Here is a 27,991-nt window from a genome sequence, read left to right on the forward strand (position 1 = left end):
TGTGCATTATCATGGATCAAACACCTACTTTATTATTTTATAATTTTTTTCCTTAAGAGCCCTTTAGTGTCTTAGAATTTTACCATGGGCCATGTAAATCCCTTAATATTATTATTTATTACAGTCACATAAAAATACATTGATTTTTTTAAATTCATTTATGTTTGATTAGCAGCAATCAATGTTTTGCCCATGAAAGGAAAATTTAAACATGGCTTGTGAGAATGAAACTTAATGTCTGTTTAGACCTTTTTTTTTTTTTTTTTAATTTTACAAAGTAAAATTTACTAGTACTCCGTAATCTGAGACAAACAATAGGAAGTACAATCATTAGAAATGGGAAGCGTGAGCAACTCTCACTCAGTATTTGAGGGGAAGTGGAAGGTATCCTGGTGCGTGCTGACACTGACCTTCGCCCCTGAAGGGTCTGACGCCCAGGTAGGCCCCACCGTGGCTGTAGCCCTGCGCATTGATGGCCAGGCAGACGTAGTAGCCAGCGTGCTGCTCCCTCGCGCGCTGTATTATCAGCTTGCTGAGGTACAGTTCGTCCGTGAGCGCCGCCGTGCTGCTGTCGTTGAGGAGCTGCAACACGGCACAGTCGGCGCTCGCTGGTGCTGCCAGCGCAGGTCTCCGTGTCGTGCACGGGGTAAAACTATCAGACTTGGGCGGTAACCATAACATATGGGCGGAGAAACTGAGCTAAAGGTGCAACGCAGGTTCCTGGAGTGATTTCGAGATTCCTTACCAGCTGTCTGCCTTTTTCATTCTTATAAAAATACATTTTAAAAATGGAAACGGAACTCTTCATCCGCCTTCAGCGTATTCTCAAATGCTTTTCGTATACCGCTCCCGTTCGGATATCGTGAGTAGGTAAATTATAGAGCGTGTGGTTTTTCTGAAGTTCTGAAGCATCTGTGCCCGTGTGCCCAGGTATTCAGGTCCAATCATCAACATAAAGCAGATGTATGTGTGCTTCGAATCTACTTTGATATCCAACGAATTTAGGAATAATCATTTTTATTGAGACATGTAATTCTACTTAATGTCAACATTATAAGTTTGGTCGTTGAAATGTATTTATGCACCCTTGAAAAATTCTTGAATTTTAAAAAACATATGTACATTTTTTTATGATCCCATTCTTTCTTTAAATATCACTCATAAAGTTAAAAGTTTTTGAAAAAAAATTATTTGAAAAAAATATAGCTTTAATCGCACATAAGGCAGTCCGTGCCTGGATTGGCATGGATGGGGTCGTACCTTGAGCTGGTACAAAAGGAAGTCCCTCGCAAGAGGTAAATAGGCGACACGTAGTATTGTTTGGATTTGGCACAAAACAAATTTTCATGAGCAAAAGTTCAGTGCAAAAAGTTTGAACGAACAACCATAAACATAACTGTGTCTATGCTACTCACAATTACGTTAAGCAAAGTTAAGCAGTCCCACAATTTTGTACGAAGTTTAAATTTACGTCATGAATCTTTAAAATTTGAACTTTGTCTTTGGAAATAAGTTTGTCAACGGAACTCAACATTTTTGTCTCTCGGCCCCCTGCATATACTGTGGTGGCACACTGCGCTTTTGACTGGACAGTGTTATTTTGGTGAAGGTCAGGGAGACAGCTGTTCGTCATATACCAGGAAGGCGAGAAATCGCGTATTTGCTCATGGCGACGATTAAATCCGGCCCCAGTAGGAATTTATCTTAGATGTGCAGACAGTCCAAATTTTTGCGTGGTAACCTCTACGTGAGACCCAATCAATCACACGAAGTCTGGAAGAAAGATAAAATGCGACAGCAGCCAATCAAGGCAAGGCGTGGAATGACTTACCTCGTAGTAATCGTCGAGATACTGGATGTAGTTGCTGGTGTCTCTGTCGCGGGCGTCCTGGCGACGAAACCACAGGACGGACGGCGGCTGTTTGCTCAGCACGCGGCACATCATGACGGCGGGGCTGGTTTCCAGGACCGTCAGGTTGGCAGGCAGCTTGTTCAGCAGCTGGGGCGGGGCACCCATTCTGTCTGCAACATGTCACGTGAGGTCCCTTTTACTCTGAAGTCTCTTTCTGACCTCGCTCATTTTACTTGCCGGAAACAGTGTGGCAGACGGGCAAGTCATCTGCTGGTTGTTCTGGCACAATCTACTTCTCCTGTGTCGTTCTTAGTGTTCAGTGCATTGTGATTTTCAGGACAACAAATAACTTATGTATCATGTTACAAATGTCAATGGTGATTGTAGGTTTATCTCTCATGAAATATTGAGTAAAGTAAGTATTTTTAACATGTATTCATTCAATTACTGCAGGTTATGTGGAGTACATTCGTACTGGCGATCTTACAATAAACACATACGACATAATTTGATTAAGCTCTCATCATTTGTGGCATGATATTAAGTATTACCTAAGCAGTTTCACATGCAGACGAATCTTAATTCGCAGTTGTATTTTTTGAGACGTCTGCTTTAATGCCATGTAAAAAAAAGTTAAAAAAAAAAAACCTCAAGTCGTTCTCTTAAAACTCCTAGGGAACAAAAGACACTGCAAGGGGGCACGCCACCCCTGATGTCATCACCGAGGGGTTGACAAAACAACAAATTAAACTAAAGAAATTGGCAAGCACTTTTTTTTCTTTCAATGATATTATGCAGATGAACTTGCTGTGTAGTTTGCACTTGAGAGAGATGTAATAACTCATTTCCTCTCAACCCTCAAAAGGTATTGATTATATAATTTTTCAATTTGCAGAGAAAAAATTTTCGAGGGGAAAAAAGAAAGGCTTTAGGTGTTAATGTGTTCACAATGTTATTTAAATAAACCATAAAGTAACTCTTGCAGGTTTGACTTCTTTTAATTAGTAACTTCATTATGGGGAAAAAAGGGGGTATGGAAAGTGTGAGGGGCAAGAAATTTTCTGCACTGGGTAGCACCTGACATTGCTATCCCACTTAATGCACCAGTCAAATCCTCAAGTCCTCCAATACCATCAAATCTTAAGTATTCAAAAGATTTTATATACAAAGTAAAAGATTCATAGAAAAATATTTGAGAAAGGGTAATTCAGAACTGTAAAGACTAGCAACTGTGTAGTTGACAATGACTCATTATTTATTCGTACAAAAGCTGCTCGGGAAATTTTTGTCTAGCCCTGAAGTGAACATATGTGATAAGATAAGAAATTATTTAAATAAAAACATTTAATTATGCTTTATTTTAAAAATAAAATCAGCGGTTTGAGTGTTTCTTCAAAACTTATATTTTCTGTTTTTTTGCTTGTTTAATATTTTATTCTGACTAGAGATCCAGATTCAAATTCAAGGCATTCTTTTAAGAATTGAATTAGAGCTTCAGATTGGAGAAAAAGTTGATTCAAGGCATCATTAATAAAGGGTGAAATATTTAATAGCACTACAACATAGAGATATTATAAATTATAGCCTGTAACAATAACAGAGGTGGGTATCACAAATATATTCAAATCATTTTCTATCGCTGTTGGTAAATACACGATTTCATGATTTTATTTTGAGCTGTTTCATTTTCAAACTACGTACATAGAAGATTTAGGTACCTATTACTGGTTTAAATATGAAAAAAAATTCTGTTGATTTACGAAAATTATTCTATGTTCAATATATAATACACATAATTTTTTCTAAATACTTTTTTCACAAACATAATGTCATTTTATCTATGTAACTTACACTGTTTTTTTTTTTTTTTTATAAAACCATTTGTAATAAAATGGTCAGCAGCACATTTAATTGTGACCAAAAATTAAATTTGTTGTTTGAAGTATGTAATGGAATTAGTCAATCATAAAGCAGATACATAATAAAACTTAATCAATCATAGATTACAATAAATTTTTATGATTTTTTTGACTAAACATATTGTAAAAATAATTAATTTTGTATATTGAATATCAAATTAAGGATCTGATCAGTTTTTTTGACAACTCATATTTTATTTCATAACTTTAACTGTATTTCAGTAATACACTTTGTATAAACTTTAATTTTGATGCTCTGAGTTCTATCAACTAACATTTTTGTGTCATTTTGTTTTATCTCGATTCATCATAAAATCTTGTCCGTTCATATCAGAGTTCACATAGTATTATTCTAAAATATTAGAATGTCTTTGGCCTTTGCATTGTTAGAAAATTATTCTACATACATGTGTTTAAAAATTAAAATAACTCCCAGTCGGAGACCTCACCAACAACATCCAGCTGGTAAGTCTTGAGAACATGATCTCTGTCCATGCATCGGTAGAGACCGCTGTCGTTTTCCACGGCGTTCGTCAAAACGAGTCTCGTGTGGCAAACTCTAGATCTGCACGTCACATTCTGCCACTTCTTGTTCACCACCTTGTCGCAGTTGGTGAAACTGTAGCCGAAACCACATCTCTGGAACGATGGAACAAAAGTAAAAAAAAAATCAATCACTGCAAGGTGTTGCATAGTGGGGGTCAAATGTCTCGTGAACTGTCACAGCAGGTGCGAAGAGCGAGAGAGGCAAGCAGAACGGAAGGGAAAGCAGGTGAAGAGAATATGTATCAGAGGGGCACGGGTAAGAAGGTGGAAAAATCTCCTCAAGATGCTGCATATTTTTTTTAGTGCTATGCGCGTTAATATAAAGTCAACTATGTAGGGATTAGTGAACTATAGGTATTTAAATCATTATTTTGGACATGTGCCATCACTAGTTTGCACTGGATTTCATAGTAAAAACCTGAAATGGACAAAGAGAGATGAATACACAAAACACACACATAAAACAAGCCAAAATCAGTTGATGTCAAATGTTAATTGTAAAGACAGCACAAAGAATTCTGTGAAAGGAATCAGTCAAAAAACAAATAATTAAAGCTTGAATGAACTAAAGAGATAATCTGGACAACACACCGACAATAAAGCAATGCACATACGAACCTAGAGATGAAATTAAACAGGTTTATCAGAATTTTTGTGCTTGATGATGGAAACAAATCTCCGTTTCTGAAACGTTTTGTCTAGAGAAGGCTACTGTGTTCTTCTGTGCTGTCATCATTGTGTTGTCAGAATACCTGTTTAATTTCATTGCTGGGTTTGTATGTGCGTTGCTGTATTGTTGGTGTATTGTCCAGATTAATAGTTAAGTATCATCATGGGTTTCTCTGCCTGTTGCTGTGTTTTACAGATTTGTTTTTGTCAGTACCTATGTACAATTTTTTTTTCTCAACTGTCTCAATGTCAGCACACCGTGTTTATCTGAGCTGTGATATTGTTTTGAATAATTTCTTCCACGGAATTCTCTGTACTGTCTTTACAAATAAAAATAACACTTGACACTGATTGATTTTGCCTTTATTTCTGTGTGTTCTGTGTATTCATCTCTCTTTGTCCATTCTTCTGGTTTTCTATATGACATACAATGGCATATGTTCAAAATAATGATTTAAATCAATCTTCCCACTTGCAAGAATTATTCAAAGAATGGAACTATACACTCATTATGATGAGTGATGTTTTTTTAGGCAGAGTTCATGTGTAACCAGGCCTATTCGGTTCCGAAGGGGATCTGCCCCTCTGTTTGGCTCTGCCGGTCCAGCTCACAAGATGTTTGGCTCGCACTATAGTGAAAACACTTTTCCTCGAAAGAGGGCGTTATCTGACCTTGTAAGTCCAATGGAAGCGTGACCTGTCCTGGGTTGGATGCTTGGCCTTCGGACCGCAGTGCAGGCGGACTTCCTTGCCAGCAAGAATTTGGATAAGCTCCGGCCTCTCTGGACTCACGACCAAATACTCTGGCCAGTCTGCAACAACAGAGAAGACATAGTGTGTTAAATTACTGTTCATTACACATGTTATGAACTATGATTTGTGATTTAGGTAGTTATTTTCATTCATGTGCCCCTTAACATTTAATAAAATACATAAATACAACAAATTAAATTTTTCATTTGTAGACCATGCTTACATGCATGCCAGGTCATCAGAAAAGTACGCATTGCCAAGTTCAATTGATTGATGAACATATTAAGTATAAATAGAAAAGGCGGAAAAAGTAATGTGTTTTGTTCCAGCAAGGACTTAAAACACTAAACCGTTTCTTGGGGGGGAACAGCTTTTGAATATGCTAGCAATTAGCATACAATAGGATGTTCAAACTAGCTAGTATGATATGCTGGTTGGCATTATTTTTCCCTGTGTTTCATGAACAGTGCAGTGTAAGCACGCACACAAAAAAAATATTTATGATGCATCGAGAATGTATATATTTTTTTTCACAAGCATGTCAATATTCTAGACCAACCTAAATGATTGACACTGCACTTGTAACAGTAATAAACGCAGGTATACAATCGTGTAAACGTGGTTCCCCTATAATTGCCTGCAAAATGTCTGAGATGGAAAGAATTAAGTTGTTCTTAACAGGTGTAAGTAAAATGTAATGTACAAAAATATATAACCGTTCTAATTTAAAGGTTTCAAAAATCCTGATATTTACTTATACAAGGTGGCAAGATACAAGGCAGCTAGAGAGGTTCGAGCAGCGGTCTGGACGCCCTTACCTCTGGGGACTCCCCGTCTCTGAGCAAGTGCGACACAGGTAATGCCCGTCCCTTCCTCTGCTATTACCAGCACAGTGAGTGACCACCCATTAGTGGGCCTGCAAAGGCCCGGGTGCCTTGCTGTCCCTCCGGAAGGTTCTACAGGTTCTGACAGCACCGTCGCGTCAAGTGGCGTAACTAGGACGTCATTGTTCTCACAGCTTCGAGTGTTGAGTCGTGGTTTCATTACGACTCGACACTTCTGAGGGGTACGAGACCTCTCGCAGGGCGGGACTTGCCAGGTGTACAAGACGACGCCGACCTCCGACAAGGAAGTAAGACATTAGGGTGGCGACACAGGAGAATCCTCGGAGCGACCTGCGACCCCTTGGCGAGCGATAGCGGGCGACGAGAGACGGGCCTCGCGTGCGAAGATCGGAACATACGGGACGGTGTTGTGCGCGCGGCGGACGAGTGAGCATTGCGAAGCGGTGTGTTGGGACAGAGGTCCGTGGTAGGAGACGGACAATAGAGAGAGCCACTGTCGAGTCGAGCTCCAGTGGAGATAGTCAACAGTGATCCAAATAGTTGTAATTTATGAAATATTTAATTGAATCATTTCGGTCCTGTATTTTTCCCACGTGAAAACTTGCCGTAATCTCCACTTCCAGCACATTCGTCCAGACCTGAGAGGAACGCTGCTCCTGAACTGCCGCAGGTCGCCCCGCCGCCCGCACGGCACAAGAGGCTCGCGGGCTGCCGACCTCGCAGGGGAAACGCGCGGCGAGGATCCCGCGGATAGCAGTAACTGCTCTGGACTGCTTGATAACGCGTATCACTAGTTTGTCACGTGGCTAGGCCGCCAAACTGCGTGAAGAGCTCCGGCTGTTAACGCACCGTTCAAAAACAGATCAACAATTATTAAAACCGTCTGATTTCGAAAAGCATTCAAGGCTCATTGCACTTGCCTATACAAGATTCGTTTTATAGTTTCGTCTAAAAAAAAAAAAAAAAAAAAAATTGGTTGTCTGTAAAGTCGGTTTACGGACGATAATTTAACGTGACAACGTCATAACAAAACATTGATGAAATTATTGCATACTTTTATGAATAAAATTGAATAATTTTTATTGAATTATCACTATTTTGTATGGATACAAAGTAGGAGTGAAATTAAATCTACAATTTAATTGATAAATTTACTTTTATTTGCACTCATTAATTCAAATATGTTTATTACTTTAACGAAGAGATTATTTTAACTATAACTTTTATACATGTTTGCTATTTAACTTCTTCCAATCTGTGTTATTCTGTTAAGGATAGGACGATGATAGGAAAAGTAGGAAACGAATGGGAGTGTTTCAAGTTTAATGTGCCTCGAAAACGTCAAATCGAGGGTTGTTCCAATCGAGTGGAAGAGAGATAGATGCGGCGCAAGCGTACAATGAGCGTAACGGGACAAAGCGTAACGGGACAATGAGTCATCCTTTTTCGTGCGTGCAGCCGGCGTTCATCGATTTATTAGACGTCACGTCAAAAAAAATTGTTTTCACGTACGATTTTAGGCATGAAAATTTCTAAAAACAGTATGGTAAGTGGTATAGGAAAGTGCATGGAGCCTTTAAATCCCGAAGAGGTGCGTTACCGACACGAAGACTGCACTACAGTTGGGTGCATGGCGCGTAGAGGCTAAGAGACGAGTGATGCGCGGGCCAGTGTCGCCCTTAGCGCCCTCCACGCTTCTAGCGCTCGTGCGCCCGGCCAAGCGGCAACCTTCAGTGACTGGACTTAACTGCTTATTTTTATCTATAGCAAAACCAAACGGGGATAAAATCAGTAATAATGGGGTGAAAGGTGAGTTGCTGATGCTGCAAACAGGTGTACAGGTATACAGGTATACAAATGTAAACGTTAGTTGTACTAGTTATGTAGCATTTATTAGATGACCCATTAAATTATTACCTTTATTTTAAATTAGCCCTCACTATAAACCTTTTGGGCACCCCTGACATAAATTATTGTTTTTCATATGGAACCTACAAGACTCCTTTCAAAATGTACAGCTGTATAGGCGCGAGAAGTACGTATAGAGTAATTATGAGCCATCAATTTTATAGTGGATTATTTTATCGATTGAACAAAAATACGACTCTGTTCAACACTGTAAACTTATGCGAACACACACGATTATTTTGGACTACATTCAGTATACATGAACAGTTCTGAACTTTTTGACTAACTTCAACCATTCGCGCGATTTCTGGTGGAAAAATAATTAACTGTCAGTCGGTCGCATGCGAGGTGCGATGAACGGAAAGTCCCGACGTTCGCGAGGCGCATTCGACGCACGTCGCATGAGTCCAAGCTCTGATTGGCTGAAACTCGCCGCATTGCAACGGAACGCATCGCGTTATTGTGAAACGCTCCGAAGCGCGACGGACGCCACGCGAATGAAATAATTTTCTAACCAATCATTTTGGACACATCTGTGACGTAAGTGTGGCAAAATTCGCGGACGCGACAGAATTTCCGGCTAGAAATATTTTCTATTCCATTATTCTGATTATAATTTATGAGGGTTTGCTTACTAAATTATTTCGTGAATTCTGAAAACTAGCGCATAAAATGATTTTTTTTTCTCTCTCCAAATAAATATTGAATATTGTTAAAAAAAAATATCTAACAGGTCCTTTAAAACACACATGTAGACATTGATGTCTATGGTATATGTGGTGCGAATGCAATGGCAATAAATATTTTACATTTATTTTGTTGTTTGTTTCTGTCTGTCGCGCGATTCCAAACCGTATGCTCACAACAATGCGATAATTTTTCTGTCGCGTCGCGTTCCCCGCGCTTTTGCGACTCCAGAATTGGCGTGCACTCGGAAGGCATCTGGACATTGCCCAAGTTGGAAAAAAAAATGTAAAAATCTCGATTTAGCTGGTGCACTTAGTCACGAAGATAGTGGTATTAAAGGTCATTGATAGTGTAAACGAACGGAGTCGTGATAACAGCTGACGTAGATAAGAGGGTGTCTATCGCTGGGTTGGAAATCATTCAGCCTCCGAGCGGTACGACCGCTGGGCAATAAAAGTGTCGGGGCAAACAGCTACCGAACGAAAACTCACTGACTGAGCTACAACCGCCCACTTCCATCAGGATGCTCTTGTTGAAGTGTAACCACGGTGCTGCCATCTGTGACGGATGGCGCGAACCAAAGCTCACTAAGCAAAAGGGAAATTTTATAGTATTAACTGTTAAGTGGATTTTTAAAATATGGGCAGTATTTAAATAAAATTTACTGTGGAAAATCAGGTCCAAAGTCGGGGATTAGATTTTTTATTTTTTTTTTATTTTTCAACCTTTATCGGAGCCTTTTCATTATTATAGTTTAACATTTCGCTCTGCAAATCGAATGATTCAGTAGTAGACGCAGCTGCTCCGGCAGTGAATTCTAGCGGCGGGTGCCGAAACTACGTGAGATTCGCGTCAAGAAACGTAGTTGAAAACACAATATTCCCGCTGGGCATTATTATTTTTTTTATAAAGAATTCTACGTTAAATTTCGTTTTGTATTATAAGTGTATTTTGCAACACGAGAACACTTTAATCTGCTCGTTTTCGAGGTTAGATGTTACACTTCTCTGACGAGTAGGCTACTGAAAGACTCGCTCACGACCTTGTATATACAACTAGAATGAATGATAAAATTACTTATAGATGCTGGACATCCTGTATCATCAACTAAGCTGAACACAAAGATTAGATACATACGCTAAGATTAGTTACAGAAGCTGGACACCTCGTATCTAAAACTAAGCTGAATGCTAAGGTATGTTATATAAGCTGTAACTAAGCTTAATGCTAAGATAAGTTACAGATGCTGGACACCCTGCATGTATAACTAAGCTGAACGCTACGATAAGCTGAACCTATCGCTACGAGACTAACTTTGCTCTTGTGCCAGAACCGGCAGCAGCAGCGACCTCCAGAGAACAGCGAGAACAAAGACAGCCACCATCACTGCATCTGGAACAAAAAATAACGACTTGTAAAACTTCCGTGAACTATGCAAGGTAATTACAGACGAAGTGGAATAAACGAAGGAGCTGATGACTTACGTTTATTGGAGTAAAAAATTTAACAACCCCCGTTAATTGAAGTAAAAAAAAAAAAAAAATTGGTTGTCTGTAAAGTCGGTTTATGGACGATAGTTTTTGACGTAATAACAAAACATTAATGAAATGATTGCATATTTTTATGAATAAAATTGAATCATTTTTATTTTAATCATAAAAGAATAAATACTTGAAATTATACTAGTAATCAGATTTTTAAAATGCAAGAATAATTAACCTTTATTACCGAAATTGTTGTTGTAATAAGCAATGAAAACCACATTAACTTTTCACTTCACTTTATAAACAGTCGACGAAACAGTTCACGTGTAGATGTAAGTTGTGTGCTGCCGCTGTCTTTCTTCTCCTCGGACGCATAGGCCAATCGAGTGGAAGAGAGATAGATGCGGCGCAAGCGTACAATGAGCGTAACGGGACACAGCGTAACGGAACAATGTGCGTAACGGGACACTTTTTCGTACGTGCAGCCGGCGTTCATCGATTTATTAGACGTTGTCACGTCAAAAATGCATCAACGTGGGGTGTAGTCGCAATACGTATGGAGTGACTGTGATACGCAAGAAAAACGCGTCCATGTGAAACGTGGAAATTTGACGGATGGTAGTCGCCGTTCACATTGGGTGCGCTGCAGCGATATGCATTTCCACCGATGGTGGTGTGTTCGAACATCTACCATAAAGACTCCTGATTATTAAAATGACGTCAATCATCAGCTCCTTCATTTATTCCACTTCGGCACGAATTGTTGTATATACAGCTATGTAAATATTGCTGTCGATCTACGTGACGTAAGTAATTTGGAGCTTTAGAGGCCTTGCTTTTGGAAGGCGAGGTTCCATGGTTAAACCGAAGTATGATTTGTGTGTTAAATCAGTTTCGAAAGCCACCCTTTGATTTGTCTCCGACACAAAGAATAAGACATTAATTAAAACAGTAGAAAGTAAAAGAGTGAAAGTGAGAGTGAAAATGGCTAAAACGCTTGTTATCAGAATAATTTTTTAGGCATCAAACAATGGGTGCAGATTCTTGAGAGCACTCAAGAACTTGAATTACACCGTAATCTCCATTTCTTCACTATATAATCTGTTGGTTACCGTTCAAATCTCATAATTACCCTAGGCACGACGAGAAGACTGCGCGCCAATTCAGAGTCTTGCGCTTAGAGGCGATACCGCGCTAGAAGCACCACCCAGCGTCGCACTTATCATCCTGCCACACTAACACAAATAAACCCCTGGCTAAGCGGACCACTTAATAACTGTATTAGGTTGGAAAGCCTACTGTGTTTTTTTGTGCTGTCATCGTGTTTTCAGAATATATATGTGTGTGTGTGTGTTGTGTGTTTAGTTTCATTGCTGGGTTCGCATGTGAGTTCCGTATTGTCGGTGTTTTGTCTAGATCACCTGTTTATTACCATCGTTGGATTCCTCAGTCTGTCGCTATTGTTCGACTAAATTAACTATTTCTGGCTGCAAGTGTCTCGTCGTCGTCACACCACTATGTTCGTCGGTGCTGTGATATTGTTCCGATTCCTTCCACGAAATTATCTGCGCTGTGTCTAATCGGCTGATTTGGCTTGTTTTCTGTGTGGATGTGTAGTCATCTCTCTACGTCCGTCCTTCGGGTATTCATTGTGACACATAGTTCAGACTAGCACTAGCGTATTTACAAAATAAGCATTTAAATCACTCTTCTCCATTGCAGGAATCATTCAAAGGACTTTCCCGTGAATGTCTAAGAATGTAACAGACTTTGTCGTGTCCTTCGGCGGCTCAACCCACAGGGCAGTAGCCAGAATTATGTGAAGGAGGGGATTCCATTAAAACATTTTTTATGAGTAATTTTTCTTTTTAAATGAGTTTTAAAAAAATTTCACACCAAAATCCAAGGGAACAGTAAGACTTTTAAAAGTCCAACGTTTACACGCAGAATTTTAAGTAATGAATCTTCTTGAGAAAAGTAAACTGAACATTTTATATTTTGGTTTTTATTTAATTATTTTTAATATTTTTTTATTAAGTCAATCGATGTTTTCGTTAAAACAAGTCATACTTATGTAAATATTAATTTTTATTAAATACATGAAACACATAATAATGTCAAGTTTGTATGAAAGACATGCTTACAACTAACACGTGTGCAAACCGACATTAAATGAAGCCTTGTTCTGTGTATGAGGCATATTGGGCTAGATGTGAAAGGGAATGCATTTATTGAAGTCAGCTATAAGGATTAAAATAATCCTTCCAAATAAAGTTCTCAGGAACCTTATGAAGCTGAGATACTGTTATTTTTTTATTCTGTCTTAACTAGATTTTTTAATTTAAATCGTGAAAGAGAGGGGTCCGTCCACAAAAGATTCCCTCCCCCCCCCCCCCCCGGGACTATGTTCTGGCAGGCGGCCATAGCATGGCCGAGGCCAAACAGACAGCTACGCTATGTTCGCGATGTTCAATGCGCCAGGCGGCTTGACATATCAGTCTAGTTCGCGATGCTGGAGAAACATATGCCATAGGATTCAAGTGATGATTCAGATATGATAATGTTATGATTTATTTAAATAAAAATAATAAATCGTCGTGGGAAACTACTGGGTTCGTAAATGGATAGCTCAATTACAGATTTTACTACACAGTTTTATTGATTGCCAATATTTACATCACTAACAAATAATCTTCTAAAAATGCCTAGTAATCAATTACACTTAAAACTGTTTATTCCCCAGTCACTCGGTTTTCACACACCGCACACCGCGCTGGGCCGCAACTCTCGCCGCAGCACCCCTCCGTCGCACTTCCCTTCGCCGAGGATCCGCTCGACGCTTCGCTCGGAACATCACTCGGGACTCTCGCCACCCAACTATCGCCGAGAACTGAACTCGCCGAGGAACTCCTCGCCCAGGAACTCCGCCGGACCCGCGACACTATCGCCCGGATCAACTCCACTCCCAACTCAATCTGAGGCCGGCGTCCCGGGCTTATATAGGTCCAGGCGCCACTTCTAGAAGTCGCGAGCGCGGCTGGGACCAGTCGCTTCTACCCGCGCCGACCCGACGCCAGATTTATCGAGAAAGGCATCGGCGGCTCGCGGAACTCCCCAGCTGTAAGGTGTCAGATAACGCCGCAAAGGCAGAGCGTCGCTATGGGAGCGGATGGAAGGAGGTGGGAAGCGACGACCCTTGTAATCTAACAGGCGCGCGCGGCACGTCTCACGTTGCGGCGGTCTCGTGACATCAGTGGCCGTGCGGGGCCGCCAGGCAGCTCCGAACCTGCACGCGCCGCGGCCCTGCTCGCGTTCGTAACAATAATATTCTGCTGGCTGTCACAGTATGAAAAACGTAAAAATAAATGTGTTCACGGAGTGAATCTAGAAACAAAAAGAATTTGAACAATTTCATCATTTGATGAAGCAGTTTCTCGCGAGGACGAAACCCAACTTATGTATCATTTCAGAATTCTCATTTTGATAGCATTCCTTTGAAATAAAATCCCAGGGCATTGTCCCGTACACCCTTGCCTTGTATATTCTTCCATCGATTTATTCCATAAACAAGGATATTTTTCGTAATCTTTCAATGAACTTTTCCGTTGGCATAGCTGAGAGTAATTAAACTTCATAAAAAAGCACACGCTGGAAGCACGGTACAATTTCGCGCTAAAACAGATATATTTTTTTGTTTATCTGCGCATGCACGAAGTCAACGACGTTTTTTGGAAAATAGCCAAGAACCAAACACCCGGAGACGTCGCCGACATAGCGAACACGGTGAACGAGGCTTTGTGTGGCCAGTGGCAGGTGAAATGCCAGTGACACCTGAGATGCAGCTGGCTGTGTTTGACTCGCGTAGCGAACACAGCGAACACGGCTCGGTGTGGCCTGGTGGCAGATGAGAAGCGCAGCGAACATCGCGGACATAGAGAACAAGGCGGCCTCGGCTTCACAGTCCGGGAACAGCGGTAACAGGAGCAGGCACAGAACAAGAGCGGCCGGGGTTGTCGGTGTTAGCCGCAGTAACCCCGGCGGCAAACAGCGGCGCGGGCGAAGCGCCGACAGTGTTATCATAGCTCCGCGGTGTTTGCGGTGGGCTTATCGCCCGCGGTTTTGCATAAGCCCCCTCCCACCCTGTAATAAAAACCAAAGCCGCCTTTGCGCGCGCCGCCGAGAACACACACAAGTACGAAACAGGAAAACATCTAACCTCGGTAACAAGTCAATTCACGTGTTCTCACGTTGCACAAAACCACTTGTAATACGAAACTCGACAACGTAATTTAACGCAGAATTCTTTAAAATAACATACGCAATTTGTATTTTCAAATACATTTCTGAACACGAATCACACGTAGTTTCCGCACCCGCCGCTAGAATTCGCTGCCGGAGCAGCTACGTCTACTTTGGAGACAGATTATTTAAACTTTTAAATGAAACGGCTCCGAATATAAGCGAAAAACACTTGAATTTTTTTTTATACCAAAACTCGGCTTTGGACCTGATTTTCTGCAAGGGATTTTTATTAAATGCTCACATCTTGTCAAAATTCACTAAACAGTTAATAGTATAAAGTTCTCCTTTGGCCTGCTGAACATTCGTTCGCGCCATTTTCCACACAGATGGCAGCACCGCAGTTATACATTTCCGTTCCATTCGCTAAATTACTCCTTCCAAATGCCGTATACCGAGATCTAAGATGTCACACATGAAAAAAAATTGTAAAATACTCACAGTGATGTGTAATATTCTAATCTCGGTAACGAGCAAATTCACGTGTTCTCATGTTGCAAATAAACTTATAATACGAAACTCAGAACAAGAACTATAACGTAGAATTCTTAAAAATAATGCCTGTAATATCGATATTTTATTAGCCATGAAAATTATGTTCAAACAAACATGGCGTCAAAGATATTTAACATTTTGTTATTTCTCTAAAGCATTACGAACTCGGCGCTATATTTTAAGTATTTTTAAAAACTAAAATTTTCAGTACATAGATACATAAAATAAAAAAATAACCCGAAACATTTAAAACACATATTACAACACTAAGTAAATGTATGCATATTTGTTTTTGCTTAAACGACAGAAATCAGCCTGTAAATACTTCCTGCAAAAAAAAACCCTTAACCTTATTGAGATGATTCACAATTTAAGATTTAACAGTAACAATTTCATCACGAAAATATTTATATTTCATGGCATCGAATATGTGTAGGTTAAAAATTTCTTGTGTCTCTACAGTAGGATGAACGCTGCACTATCTCTACATTTCAATGTTAGCAAAGGATTGTCAAAATTGTAATGCTTATTTTTTTGTTGCCATTATTTTTTTTATGAATATAAATTATAACATAAAGTATTATAGGATAGTTGTACTAGTATAGATTTTTATTTTTTAATATCTATGTGTGGTGTAAATTCCGCGATGTTCACTAAACAAATTATAATCGCATGAATCACGCGCGTCAGGCCATCTTTACGAGATTTCTGAGATTTCCACAGATGGCAGCACCGTGTTTACACACTTTCGTTCCATGTGACTTCCGTTCCACTTTCCGAAATTGATCCTACCAAATGTCTTTAAAATGTTACACGTCGACAAGATTGGATGTTTGGATCGCAGTAGGCTTTCGTTACCAGTCACCGACTCTTCTTTGGCTTCTGAGTTGAGGACACGCCTGTATTAATTGCTGGTTCGCCCGACGTTTCGGCGTGCCTTGTTTGCAAATATCTTCAACGGCCTGAACACCAGGCCTTCAGTTGTCAATCGTCCTTGAAGATGGCTGCAACAAGGCACGCCGAAACGTCTGGTGGACCATCAATTACGAAGACGTAGCCTCAAACCAGAAGCCAAGGAGTAGTTAAATTAATACTGTCATCACATTTTAAAACTTAATTTTAATAAAAATAATACGGTTGGACTGTAGTATTCATATTCAAACAAAGCAGAAAAATTAACTATCTAGTAGATTCAAAAATAACTTTTTTGAAGTTATTTTACAAATCACAGCCACATCGCTCAATCTACGTTACAGCCCACAGATGCGTCAAAAACTGTACATTACTTCAATTTAAAACATACTTTACTTCATTTCAAAAACTGTACTTCAGTTCAAAAACTGAACATTACTTCAGTTCAAAAACAGTACCAGGGTTGTTATTTCACTCCGTTTTCTTTATTAATACATGGTATTTGTTCACGTGCGTCTCCTGAGATTATCGACTGTCTGGATAGTGATGGAGCGCTTGCGTTGTCAAAAAAAAAAAAAGATTCAGTAAACAGCTGATACGTCAATCATGATTTCTGGCAATGCGACCCATTCTAAGAGTCGCTGGAAGGGCACTGATAGCAACATTGTGCCTAAAAAAATATTGTGCACATTTATTTAAAGTTTGACGTTTTCAAAGATTATTGGCTGCTATGGTTTAATTTTACTCAGAAGTTCTTTATAAACATTTTTTGAAAGCCGATGGTTATAAATTTTCAAGTGGCACCCCATACATTTTTTTTTAAATTGGGGCTAGTTACCTATTAAACATCTTCTCTAACAATACGCTTACCCATACACAGTCACACACACATGTTAGATGTTAGTTTTATCGCAAAACATGCTACTGCACTCAGCTCCACATTGTGTTATTTTATGTTAAAAGCAATGTTGTTAGAGTAACAATGGATGGTATTTTTAGTAATGTGCAACCCACCTTTGAATGTTTTCAACAAAATTAATATTGGTTCTAAAAGAATAAACTAATGTACTTATTTATAAATATATTATTTTTAATTTTTATTTACTATTAATTTTATTGTTATTTAAATTATAAACCGGCTTCGCATGCGTATATTTAAGGATAGTTACAATTTTTTTATAACGCTCTAGGAAATGTATGTGATTAATTTCAAATACCCGCAAGAAAAGCAATAAACATAATAAATTGTCAGGTATTTATGAGAAGTTTCAGTCAACCAAGAAAAACATTCATTGTTGGAATTTCGAAAGGGGTAAAAAGGCTATTTATTTTTAATGAAGATTTCGTGTATCAGATAAAATCATTTGCTTCTTTATTTTGCATGTAGGTAGTTTCAGTTTTTCATTATTGCAGGTTTCATTGGATTTAGTTACATGAATAGTCTTCATTAAAAATAAAATAGTAATATAAACACCTTACTTTTAAATAATAGCAAAAAACTATTTTATCTCCCTAAACATTTTTAATTTGAAAGAAAAAAAACTAGAAACTTTTTACCGCTCTTTTTTTGACATGCATGTATTTAAACTTTCACTTTACTTTAATTTAAATAATTAATTTATAAAAAAAACAGTAGAATAGTTACCATAATAACACCCAACTTTATCGTCTTACTACTTCAAGGGCTTAAATCTAAAAATCTGTATAGTAAACATCCATTTACTTTCAGTTCTGATCAATAAGCAAGATTTAACATCTCATATTTGAGTGAATATCTTATACTTTTTTTTTTTTTTTTTACGAGCGATCAACAATTGGGTGTCTCTCTCGTCCCTGAAAACTGTAGTTTTTCCGCGAAAAGACCATTTTAACGCATTTCCGACATAATGAAAAGTCGTTATGAAAAACATGTTTTAACCTGATGTTAAAGTATTAACTTTTAAAAATTAAACACGTAGATTACCATTAAAATTAAAATAATATTAACAAAAAATGAGCTTTCTTCAAACGGTAGAGTAGATTATTTTGTTTTATATCATCCCTCAATTTTATATTTTTAGTTTAATGGGTTGTTTATGTGCGGGGCATCGCCCCTCCAACAGGAAACATATGAAGCATTAGGGAAAACTATGCGAAGAACTAAAAACAAGTTTCGTTAGGTTTCGGTCATGAGTTCCCTTCCGCTGTGAATATTTCTGATTAAAAAAAACACACATGAAACGTTTTTTTTTCTCAGTCATTTAATCCACTCTTAAGGCCCCCGCCCACCCGGGCACACACGCGGTGCGCAGAGCTTCAGGAAAAACAACATGATTTGAAAACTACTCAAGATATCCGAGTGGGGTGTGTTTAGGAAAAGCATTTAAGAGTTCGCTGAGGGCCAAAAACACTTTTTTTTTGGGGGGATTAAGTTTTTAAACTGTATTTTTAGAAGAGTTAAAATAGCTAAAACGCATGTTTTCAGAGTAATGTTTATGCGTAAAACAACCAGTACAGATTCTGCATTACACCTTTATCTTCATTTCTCCGCCATATAATGTTACGGCCATCGCTCAAATTTCACAGTTTTCCTTTGACGACGAGAAGACCGCGCCAGTTCAGAGCCTTGCGCTTAGAGGCTATACCGCGCTAGAAATACCAGCGAGCGTCGCGCTTATCATCCCGCCTCAATAGCACACATACACCCCAGACGAGACGGGCCCCTTAATACGTGAGCAGATGCAAACATTTATGGACACGAGTACTGAAAATAAATACGAGTCGATGATCAGCATCACGTCGCAGAAATGTAATACGCACATGATTGAGGAGGGGGGGGGGGGGGAGGTTGTGGAATGAGGAAGCATGATGCGATATGTGATGTCGGGAAACCAAATGCGAGTACCGTCCCGATCAAAAGTTTTAGACCTTGCATGGCACAACTTGTGTCATAAGTGCCGTGTCAGATGTTTTGTGGCATCCTGCGTATATGACATAACCGATATATTTTTTTTTGGTCAAGCTAAATAGTTTAGAGGTTACGAATATCTCACCAAATATCACAATACTTTCACAACATTAAAAAGAAAGTCATTATTTCTAATAGTTGACGCAGTATCTTTATTTCGTAATTAGTTTCTTTCAAAAAGCTGAAAGAACATTTTTCTTCTTCAGAAATTTGTTCCTACACACATATATGCCCTTAACTGCACAACCTCCTGGATACGCCTTTAGTTCTAGCAGAACTTGTGACACGGTTCTTGTTCCAAAAGTTTATGCTCTATGTGCCATTCCATGTTGGTTTTTCGCTGTGGTCTTAAATTGTTTACCGGTTCTGTACAACGGTGCATCACGCTCCAAAACTGTTCGCCGCATCTGCCCTGGTGGTTGGGTTCCAGCCACTTGTTATCCGAACACTTTCGATAGTAATACGGTTCAGGTGTGGATCTTCAGCAGACTAGTTCCTCTAGTGGGGTGCTAGGTGGGGTCATTGACCGACTGCCCTGACGTCACGGCAGCCAGTTGAAGCAACGACTACAGGTTTTTAATAGGTACATCAATTTCTTCAGAATAAAAAATTTACCTTTCTGCCTATAACTTTACATTCTTTCTTTCATTCTCCCAAACAGTACAAAATTGACCTGAATTCTGACACTCGATGGATTTTTAAAATTTTATATTTTGATACGTAAAATTAAAAATTTAAAACCATACGCACAATTGTTGTTTCTTTTCGTGGGAGAAAAGATTTTTCAGATTCGTAGTGTCGATAAAAAATAATGTGCTATAGTGTTCTCTCTCAACTCCCGTTCCGACGGACTTTGGTTCAAATCCCAGGAAAGCCCTTCTGATTTCAGCTATGAAATGGAATCTAATTATAAATAACAAATGTTCTAACAGGTTAGTTGTCGGTGCTGAAACACTTTGAAAGAAACAAATTACGAATTAAGCGACAATTATCATCCGTGAGAAGTCACAAGAATGTCAACCCGCTGAAGAGGTTGCATTTCAAAACATGTTTTCCATTTTGTGCTTGCATAAATATAACCTTGCCAAGGTCAAGGCTGATTATTTCCCCAACCTCCTTTACTTGTGACTGGTTTTCGTCTCACGACGAGGAGTGAAACCAGATTTTATTTACAAAAATTACAATACTTTTCATAATATGATTAACAATTATACAGAGCGTCACTTCAATAAACACTGCGAATGAAATATAATAATTTAATATTTTAGTAACTATATTTTATCTAATGGTACGTCAGTTATTCACTTTTTGTATTTTATTTGCTTTATCTTTATGTTTATAGTGGCAACCTGTTTTGGACCATGTCTGTTGTGTGCCACTATAATAAATAAATAATATATAGCATACAATAATACCAGGTTCTTAATATGCACTTCGATAATGTTGAATTACCGTAGTGATTCATGCTGACGGAGTAAAATATTTTTAACGGCGATACAGATACTTAAAAGATAACTTAGCTCGTCACACTGTTAAATGAATAAGAAATCTTCGAAACGAAAACCGAAATAAAATCTGTGTGTGACAGCATACAATGATGGGCCCTTTGTTACACTACAAATGACGAGACTAAAAAAAAAAAGAAGTGATTGTTTAAAAACCTCGTGCACACGCAAGAGAACGCGAAACGCAGGGGAGATCGGGAAGGTGGGGGGATGAAGTCGAGTTATAACGGAGATAATAAATCTGTGGCGGAGAAGTTATTCGCTATTTGTTTGCCCTGCCGACGCGCTAAGTTGTGTCGACAGGACAAAATACACAACTCTGGGCGGTGTTCGACTCCCTCCTGCAGCCCCGCCGGTTGGTAAGCATCAGGTCTGCCAACCCTCTCCTCTTCACCCCAGCCTCGCCCCTTCCTGGCCAGGACATCCGCGAGGCCGTGCGCGACCCTGGACGAGCTCCTTCAAGCACCGACACGCACCACGCCATTGCAGATCTGAACTGTTTGATATGGAAAAATTTCGGAAAAAAAAAAAATGGTTGTCCGTAAAGTCGGTTTACGGAAGATAGTTTAACGTGACAACGTCATAACAAAACATTGATGAAATGATTGCATACTTTTATGAATAAAATTGAATAATTTTTATTGAATTATCACTATTTTGTATGGATCCAAAGAAGGAGTGAAATGAAATCTACAATTTAATTGATAAATTTACTTTTATTTGCTCTCATTAATTCAAATATGTTTATTACTTTAACGAAGAGATTATTTTAACTGTAACTTTTATACATGTTTGCTATTTAACTTCTTCCAAACTGTGTTATTCTGTTAAGGATAGGACGATGATAGGAAAAGTAGTAAACGAATGGGAGTGTTTCAAGTTTAATGTGCCTCGAAAGATGGTTGTTCCAATCGAGTGGAAGAGAGATAATTGCGGCGCAAGCGTACAATGCATAACGGGAAAATGTGCGCAACGGGACAATGTGCGTAACGGGACACTTTTTCGTGCGTGCAGCCGGCGTTCATCGATTTATTAGACGTGTTCACGTCGAAAATAATTATGAAGATAAAAAATTCACAGAAAACAAGAGTGAATCAGCTGATGTCGGACAAACCGGACCAACGATGAAACTAAACAAGTATTATGGACAACACAACGACGATAGCACGGACAAAACATTATTCAACCTCTAAATAACAGACAGCACCAGAATTCCGTTGAAGGAACTTCGTCATGGAAAAAATAATATAACAACACATACGAACACAGTGGGCTAACAACGAGGAGACAGGTACTGCAGGCAACGCAGCAAACACATAAACACAGAGATGAAGATAAACAAGTACTGTGGACAACACAAAGACGATAGCACCGACGAACACAGAAGGTTTCCAATGACAACAGTTGCGACGTTTTGGGAACTGACATCTGTTCTCGTCATCAGGCACAGACAGACTGATCTGTTGACACTGGAAATCTTCTGTGTTCGTCAGTGCTATCGTCGCTGTGCTGTCCACAGTACTTGTTTAGTTTCATCGTTAGTTCTGTTTGGCCGACATCAGCTGATTCTGTCTTGTTTTCTGTGAATTTTTTAACTTCATATTTGTTATTTATTTTTTGTTTTTTCGGATTTTTCCATGACAAACCGTGCAAAACTGCAATGGCGTATGTCCGAAAAAAACTGCTTTAAATCAAAATTCATTATTGCATGAATCATTTACAGAACGTTCACACCTCTGCCTGAGCGGATCCATTAATCTGTTGAAAACGACTGCAAACCAGTGTAATTTCTCTGTACAACTGTCACTTAGCAAAACACACCAAACAACTTATTTTGTAAAATATCCAAAGAACTGCACTCAATAGACATTTAATTCCGGGCTGGCAGCACAGCCGAAAGTGGTTCCGTTGGGATTCGAACCCATTCTCACGAAACTCATTCATTTAGTTTTCCAGTTGTTTTTATTACACTCAGTTTACCGATCCCCCAATGCAGTCTACATAACATATTTAACTAAAACGCACTGTGACATCACAAACTCCATTGTTATCTCCACAATAAATCCTAATTTCTGCAACTTTACACGCCCTGATAATAGCAGTCGGACGACAAGACCACCAACTGCTGAAATGACAATACAGTTTTCGGCACACACTGTTGCAGTCAGGGCCGTAACTAGAGTCTCTGGCACCCGGGGCATGAATGGATTCATGCGCCCTCCTCTTATTTTGCACATACCACACCAATAAAGCGGGGGGGGGGGGGGGGGGGGGGGGGCTCCCACGGAAAAATGGTGTTATTTAAGCATTTTCCATACCTACATGTAACAGTTTCTGTGCTACTGTAACTTCCATGAATGAACCCACTACCAGTTGTAGTAGGAATTACAATGCAAGCCGGCGATTTCGGCGCCCCCACAGCTTTGCGCCCGGGGCGTATGCCCCGCTTGCGCCCCCCTAGTTGCGGCCCTGGTTGCAGTGCTGTCTGAATGAGCTACTCGCCTGATCAGGAATTTTGCAACGAGCAAATTTATTTTGTGCGCAGCTTGGATTGCAATACAGAGCCAATTGCGTCCACTGTTGCCAGATTAATACCTGCCAACTTGTTAAAATTATAATTCTTATTTAGTATACAATTGATAGTTATAATAAGTTTTAGTTTGTTTTTAATTTTGTTAATTATGTTGATTTAATTTAAACCATAAAATATCTGAAAGAAAAAAATAAATTATTTATAGTAATCGGTCACTAATAATAAAGTATTCTATTAATTATTTAAATAGTGAAACATTACTAAAAAATTTAATATTAAAAGATATAAACTAATAAGACGTCTTCTTTTGTATTACCACAGAAGATAGAATCGAATATTATCAGATGATTCTCTTAATGAAATACAACAATAATGTATTTCCAAAATTCCAATTCCAATTTTTCTCTTAAAAATAAATTTTATTCAAGTACATTAAAAAAAATATCGTCAATAAATTATAAACATGTTATAAAGATGTGTCTAAAACGTATGTGCTCTTTTCTTACATATGCCTGGCAAAAGAGCACACTGAAAAAAGGACAGCGCTAATAGCAGATATCGTGCATTGAAAAGAGAGAGTAAATGCCAATTTAATTGCACATTGCATTGCACACTGCATTGCACACTGCAATCGAAAGATGAGACGCGCTATAGCACGCGTCCTGCATGGTTCAACCCTGTAAAGTTGACTTCATTTTGGTAAAATCTTACGCTAAGAATAACAATACCAAGACTTGAGATACCGTTACGTTCTTTAAATGATTCGTGCAAAGGGGTATTTTTATTTAATACAATTTCTTGGACATACACCATTGCATTTTTGCACTGTTTGTCATGGAAAAAATTCAAGAATGTTTGTGCCTGAAAACACGGGAACAGATGCCAGTTACCGAGATGTAGCAACTGTTTTGTCATAGGAAACCTACCATGTTAGTCGGTATTGTTGTCGTGTTGTTCATATCTGTTAATCTTCATCGCTGTGTTCGTATTTTTTCTGCATTGTCCAGGTTTTGTTGTCTGCCTGCAATTACTGTTATTGTTGAAACTGTACGTCGTCGTTAGCTCACTGCATTCGTCTGTGCTGATTTATATTTAAGTTTGAATGTGTTAAGTGTTGGCCAATAAAACCTGTTCGGTTAATCGTTGGGTTTATATGTTTACTGGTGATTTAGGCTTGTTCTCTAAGAGTTTGTTTCAATTTTATTTCTTAATTTGCATTCTTGAATTTATTTCCATGACAAACAGTGCAAAACTGCAATGGCGTATGTCCAAAAATTTAATTAAATCAAGACTTGAGACGTAACATGGTTAACACAATTAACTATTGTTAGAAAACTGTTTTAAAAAAATCTCGGGTATTCAGTAATTTGCTACCGGCTCTTAAAATAGTTTAAATTCGTGTCTTTAATGTGTAAGGAAAGACGCATGTGAACGTGTTGTATACCTTATACACCATAATTTGACCCTCTTATTTCACAACCACTGCCTTATGTAAAAGGGTATCAACGGACAAACGAGGCACATTGTGACATCACAGATTGCGGTGCGCACTAAATGTTTGTCATCATAGTATACAGCCGTACAAACAACAATGTTTGCATTCCCCTCAAACCAAAAACCACCATGTATTCCACTTGTTGACAAAATATAACTTTATAGATTACTGACATTTTGTGGCTTTAACCATTTTCGGGATGGAAAACATCTGCAAAGTTGAAAATACATAACGAATGTGCACGTGATAAACCGGACACAATCTCCACTTCTCGGAGTTTGTAACTCACAAAAAGTTTATTTAAAAACAAGAACAAACAAAAAATTACACTGTACAGCGAAGTTTTCAGTATATTTTTCTTGCCAAAGGTAGGAAAAATATATGTAAACGCTACAGATATCCGCGCACAGTATTAAGATTAAACAGGAGTCACGTGGCGACGTTACACAAACAAGCGATAATGGAGCAAGAACACACGCTAATCTGAGAAAAATGACACGGAAAGCGGGAATGCGCACTTAAGATTCAAAACCCAAGGACCAAGGGCAAACCACGGAACCTAATCATCGGTAGCGATCGATACTTGATTGGGTTATCACGGATACACAAAAATCTGTTCAAACATCGCGCTGTTCAAACACCACCAATCCCAGACTACTACACAGTAACGTTAAAGTTTCACGTACTAACGGTTATTTCACTATTGCAGAGCATGTAACAAAGTATTTTTTTTTTTTTAAAAGGCAACTGACACTTTGTAGCATTACCACGAAGACAGCATGATTGTCAGTTTCTAGAAAGTATGTATACTAACGTGGAACGTCTTACCAGAAAGTCTCGGTGTCAGTTGACGATGTATTCGAACTTGTCAAGTTGCCTCCAACGGTCTCAGCAGCGAGCAGAGAAGATACGAACGCTCCGCAGCCAGGACGAACACTGAAGACTGATCAGCGCCGCCGGGACGCTATTGGTCGACTGAATCTCCCTCCCGACTCGAGAGCCCAGAGATAACAAGACGTCCCGGCGTCCCCCCTGCTTCCCGGCCCGTCCGCGCGGCGGCGCCGCCAACAGTTTACCTGCGCGCGAGAGATAAAATAACAAGAGATAAATTTAGTCGTCGTGAACGAGTTACAACGTGTTTATGGCGCGAACCTCCGGTGGCCCCCCGTGCACATGCACATACTAATTCACGCGTTGTTTGAAAGACCGCGTGAAAGATAACTGGCTTCCATCCGCCGCAACCCACGCTTCCCCCCCCCCCCCCCCCTCTTTCCACCCGACCTCTTCTCGCTCGTCAAGACGGGTGCGGTTTCGGAACCGGAAACCAACTGTCGACGCGGCGGTTAACGCTTCCGTTCGCTTACCAGCCAATCGGCAGTTTATGTTGCGATCATCAGGAGGGGGGGGGAGGGCAAGGGTATTTTCACTCCCCCTCTGAAACCTTGAAGTGGTGGCAAACGGGTGCAAAGAAAGTGCTGTGTAATCAATTTTTAGATAATAAAACTGCTTAAATAGCACCATTTTCCACCTTGAAATACAAAAATCCTCCCCCCCCCCCGCTTCAATAGTGGGGATCGATGATTCTTTAGAAAAAGGTATATTGCCTGACCCCCCCCCCCCCCTTTGGAAATTTAGTTGTTGCGCCCCTGGCGATCATAACGGGTAACGCATATCGCGCGATTAATATAGAAATTTACGATATGATAACCAAAGATGACTCAAAGTTTATTACAAATTTTTTTTTGATAATTTGCTTACCAGATCAGGGCCCTCTTTTCTTTTTGTATGTGAGCAGGAAAGCGTAACTTAAGTAACATGACATCCTTATCAGCCTGGAGTCTGGTCAAGGAACTCCCGTGTCAGGAACGGGCCTAGTTCATTTTGTACCGGAGCGGGCACGTATGGATTTAACCCCCCCCCCCCCCCCTCCAAACCAGTGGCGGATCCAGAGGTTCACCTCGGAGGGTGCACTCTATGATTTCAGAGAAGCTAGAGAAAAAATGTCTTAAAATTACTAAATTTGTTTTTAATATACTCACTCTATACATAACATCCAACCACCAGAGTTTATAATTCTACAAGAAATTCATTAATTATATTTAAACATTTTATTGGTTTCAGAAACAGTCATTTTTGTTGGCAATATTAATGTAGCAGACACCTGGTTTTTTTTTTGGGGGGGGGGGGGGCACTTGCCCTTGGTGCCCCCCCCTCCCTTGGATCCGCCACTGAAACACACACACACTTTCGGACTGATAAAAATTATTGTTTGATGGTTTTTAACATATTTCTTTATACCTAACATTATATAAACAATGGCCCGGGCTTTACGATTAGTGAAGAGGCTTCTTTCATTGGTTGGGATCGGAATAGTTTTTTTCCCACTTCTTTTGAGAATCTTTTCCACCAAATATGTGTCGGGATCCATCGTAGGCTGAATCTCTTCGGCATAGAAGCCGCCATGAATAGGTATGTGTTCCAAATCTTCGAGGTAGTAGGTCCTAGGCTCCGTTTCGTCACACGGAAAAATGTTTGGGATTTCAATTTGCAGTGAAACATTTATCGAAAACGCATTTCTGCTTGGAAACTTACGTTGTTTTTCTACGTGTGCTCCTGTTTATTCCTGGCAATAACTTGTTGGTATCCGTGTGCTCCTGGTTATTCCTAAGTAAACGATAGCTCCATGCTTTTTTTTTTATATGAGACAGGCAATTGTATTTAGAGTTTCGATTAGTTGGTGAGTTCCTGTTACCAAATTGATACCAATAATAGGTTTTCAGAGCCAAAACGTATTCGTCCTGGAGGAAATTTCCGTCACGTACGAGGATGACGACAGGACTCGAACCCGCACCTTCCTGCCTCCGTATCCCTGGAAATTAGTGGACGAGAAACGTAAACGCTAGAATGAATACTACCACGTCCTAGAGTGTACAAATGTAAAATTCCGTACCATCCAAGTGAAAAACACACTAGATGATTTGCTACTGCAGAATCCGCGTGGCATCATTTAATTCCCCGGTCCTGAGCAGAAGAAATGGCTGAGAAAGTTTAGCGATGGAGCCACCGAAATTGTAGACTTGCAAATCGACTACGGCTGTCCTCTGCTTCTCTGTGCAAGCTTAGTATACAAAGTATGGCGTGC

At 39.5% G+C, this 27,991-nt stretch overlaps 1 protein-coding gene across 3 annotated transcripts in view; it reads right to left on the reverse strand.

The window, feature by feature from the left end:
• LOC134539688 (fibroblast growth factor receptor-like 1) overlaps positions 1-27,991 on the reverse strand; it is a 41,936-nt gene that overhangs the window by 5,088 nt on the left and 8,857 nt on the right. Inside the window, exons 2-7 of one of the 3 annotated variants that reach the window (XM_063381890.1) lie at positions 25,678-25,925; positions 10,494-10,571; positions 5,659-5,798; positions 4,221-4,410; positions 1,832-2,022; positions 411-582 (exon numbers count right to left, since the gene is read on the reverse strand). In XM_063381890.1, the coding sequence (XP_063237960.1) occupies positions 411-582; positions 1,832-2,022; positions 4,221-4,410; positions 5,659-5,798; positions 10,494-10,563 (763 nt within the window). In that variant the 5' untranslated portion in view covers positions 10,564-10,571; positions 25,678-25,925. Of the gene's footprint in view, positions 1-410; positions 583-1,831; positions 2,023-4,220; positions 4,411-5,658; positions 5,799-10,493; positions 10,572-25,677; positions 26,025-27,991 lie in introns of those variants that run through there. The other 2 variants (XM_063381889.1, XM_063381888.1) reach the window with 2 other exon arrangements.

This window comes from Bacillus rossius, chromosome 15, assembly GCF_032445375.1.
Source record: "Bacillus rossius redtenbacheri isolate Brsri chromosome 15, Brsri_v3, whole genome shotgun sequence".
Lineage (NCBI taxonomy): Eukaryota > Metazoa > Arthropoda > Insecta > Phasmatodea > Bacillidae > Bacillus > Bacillus rossius.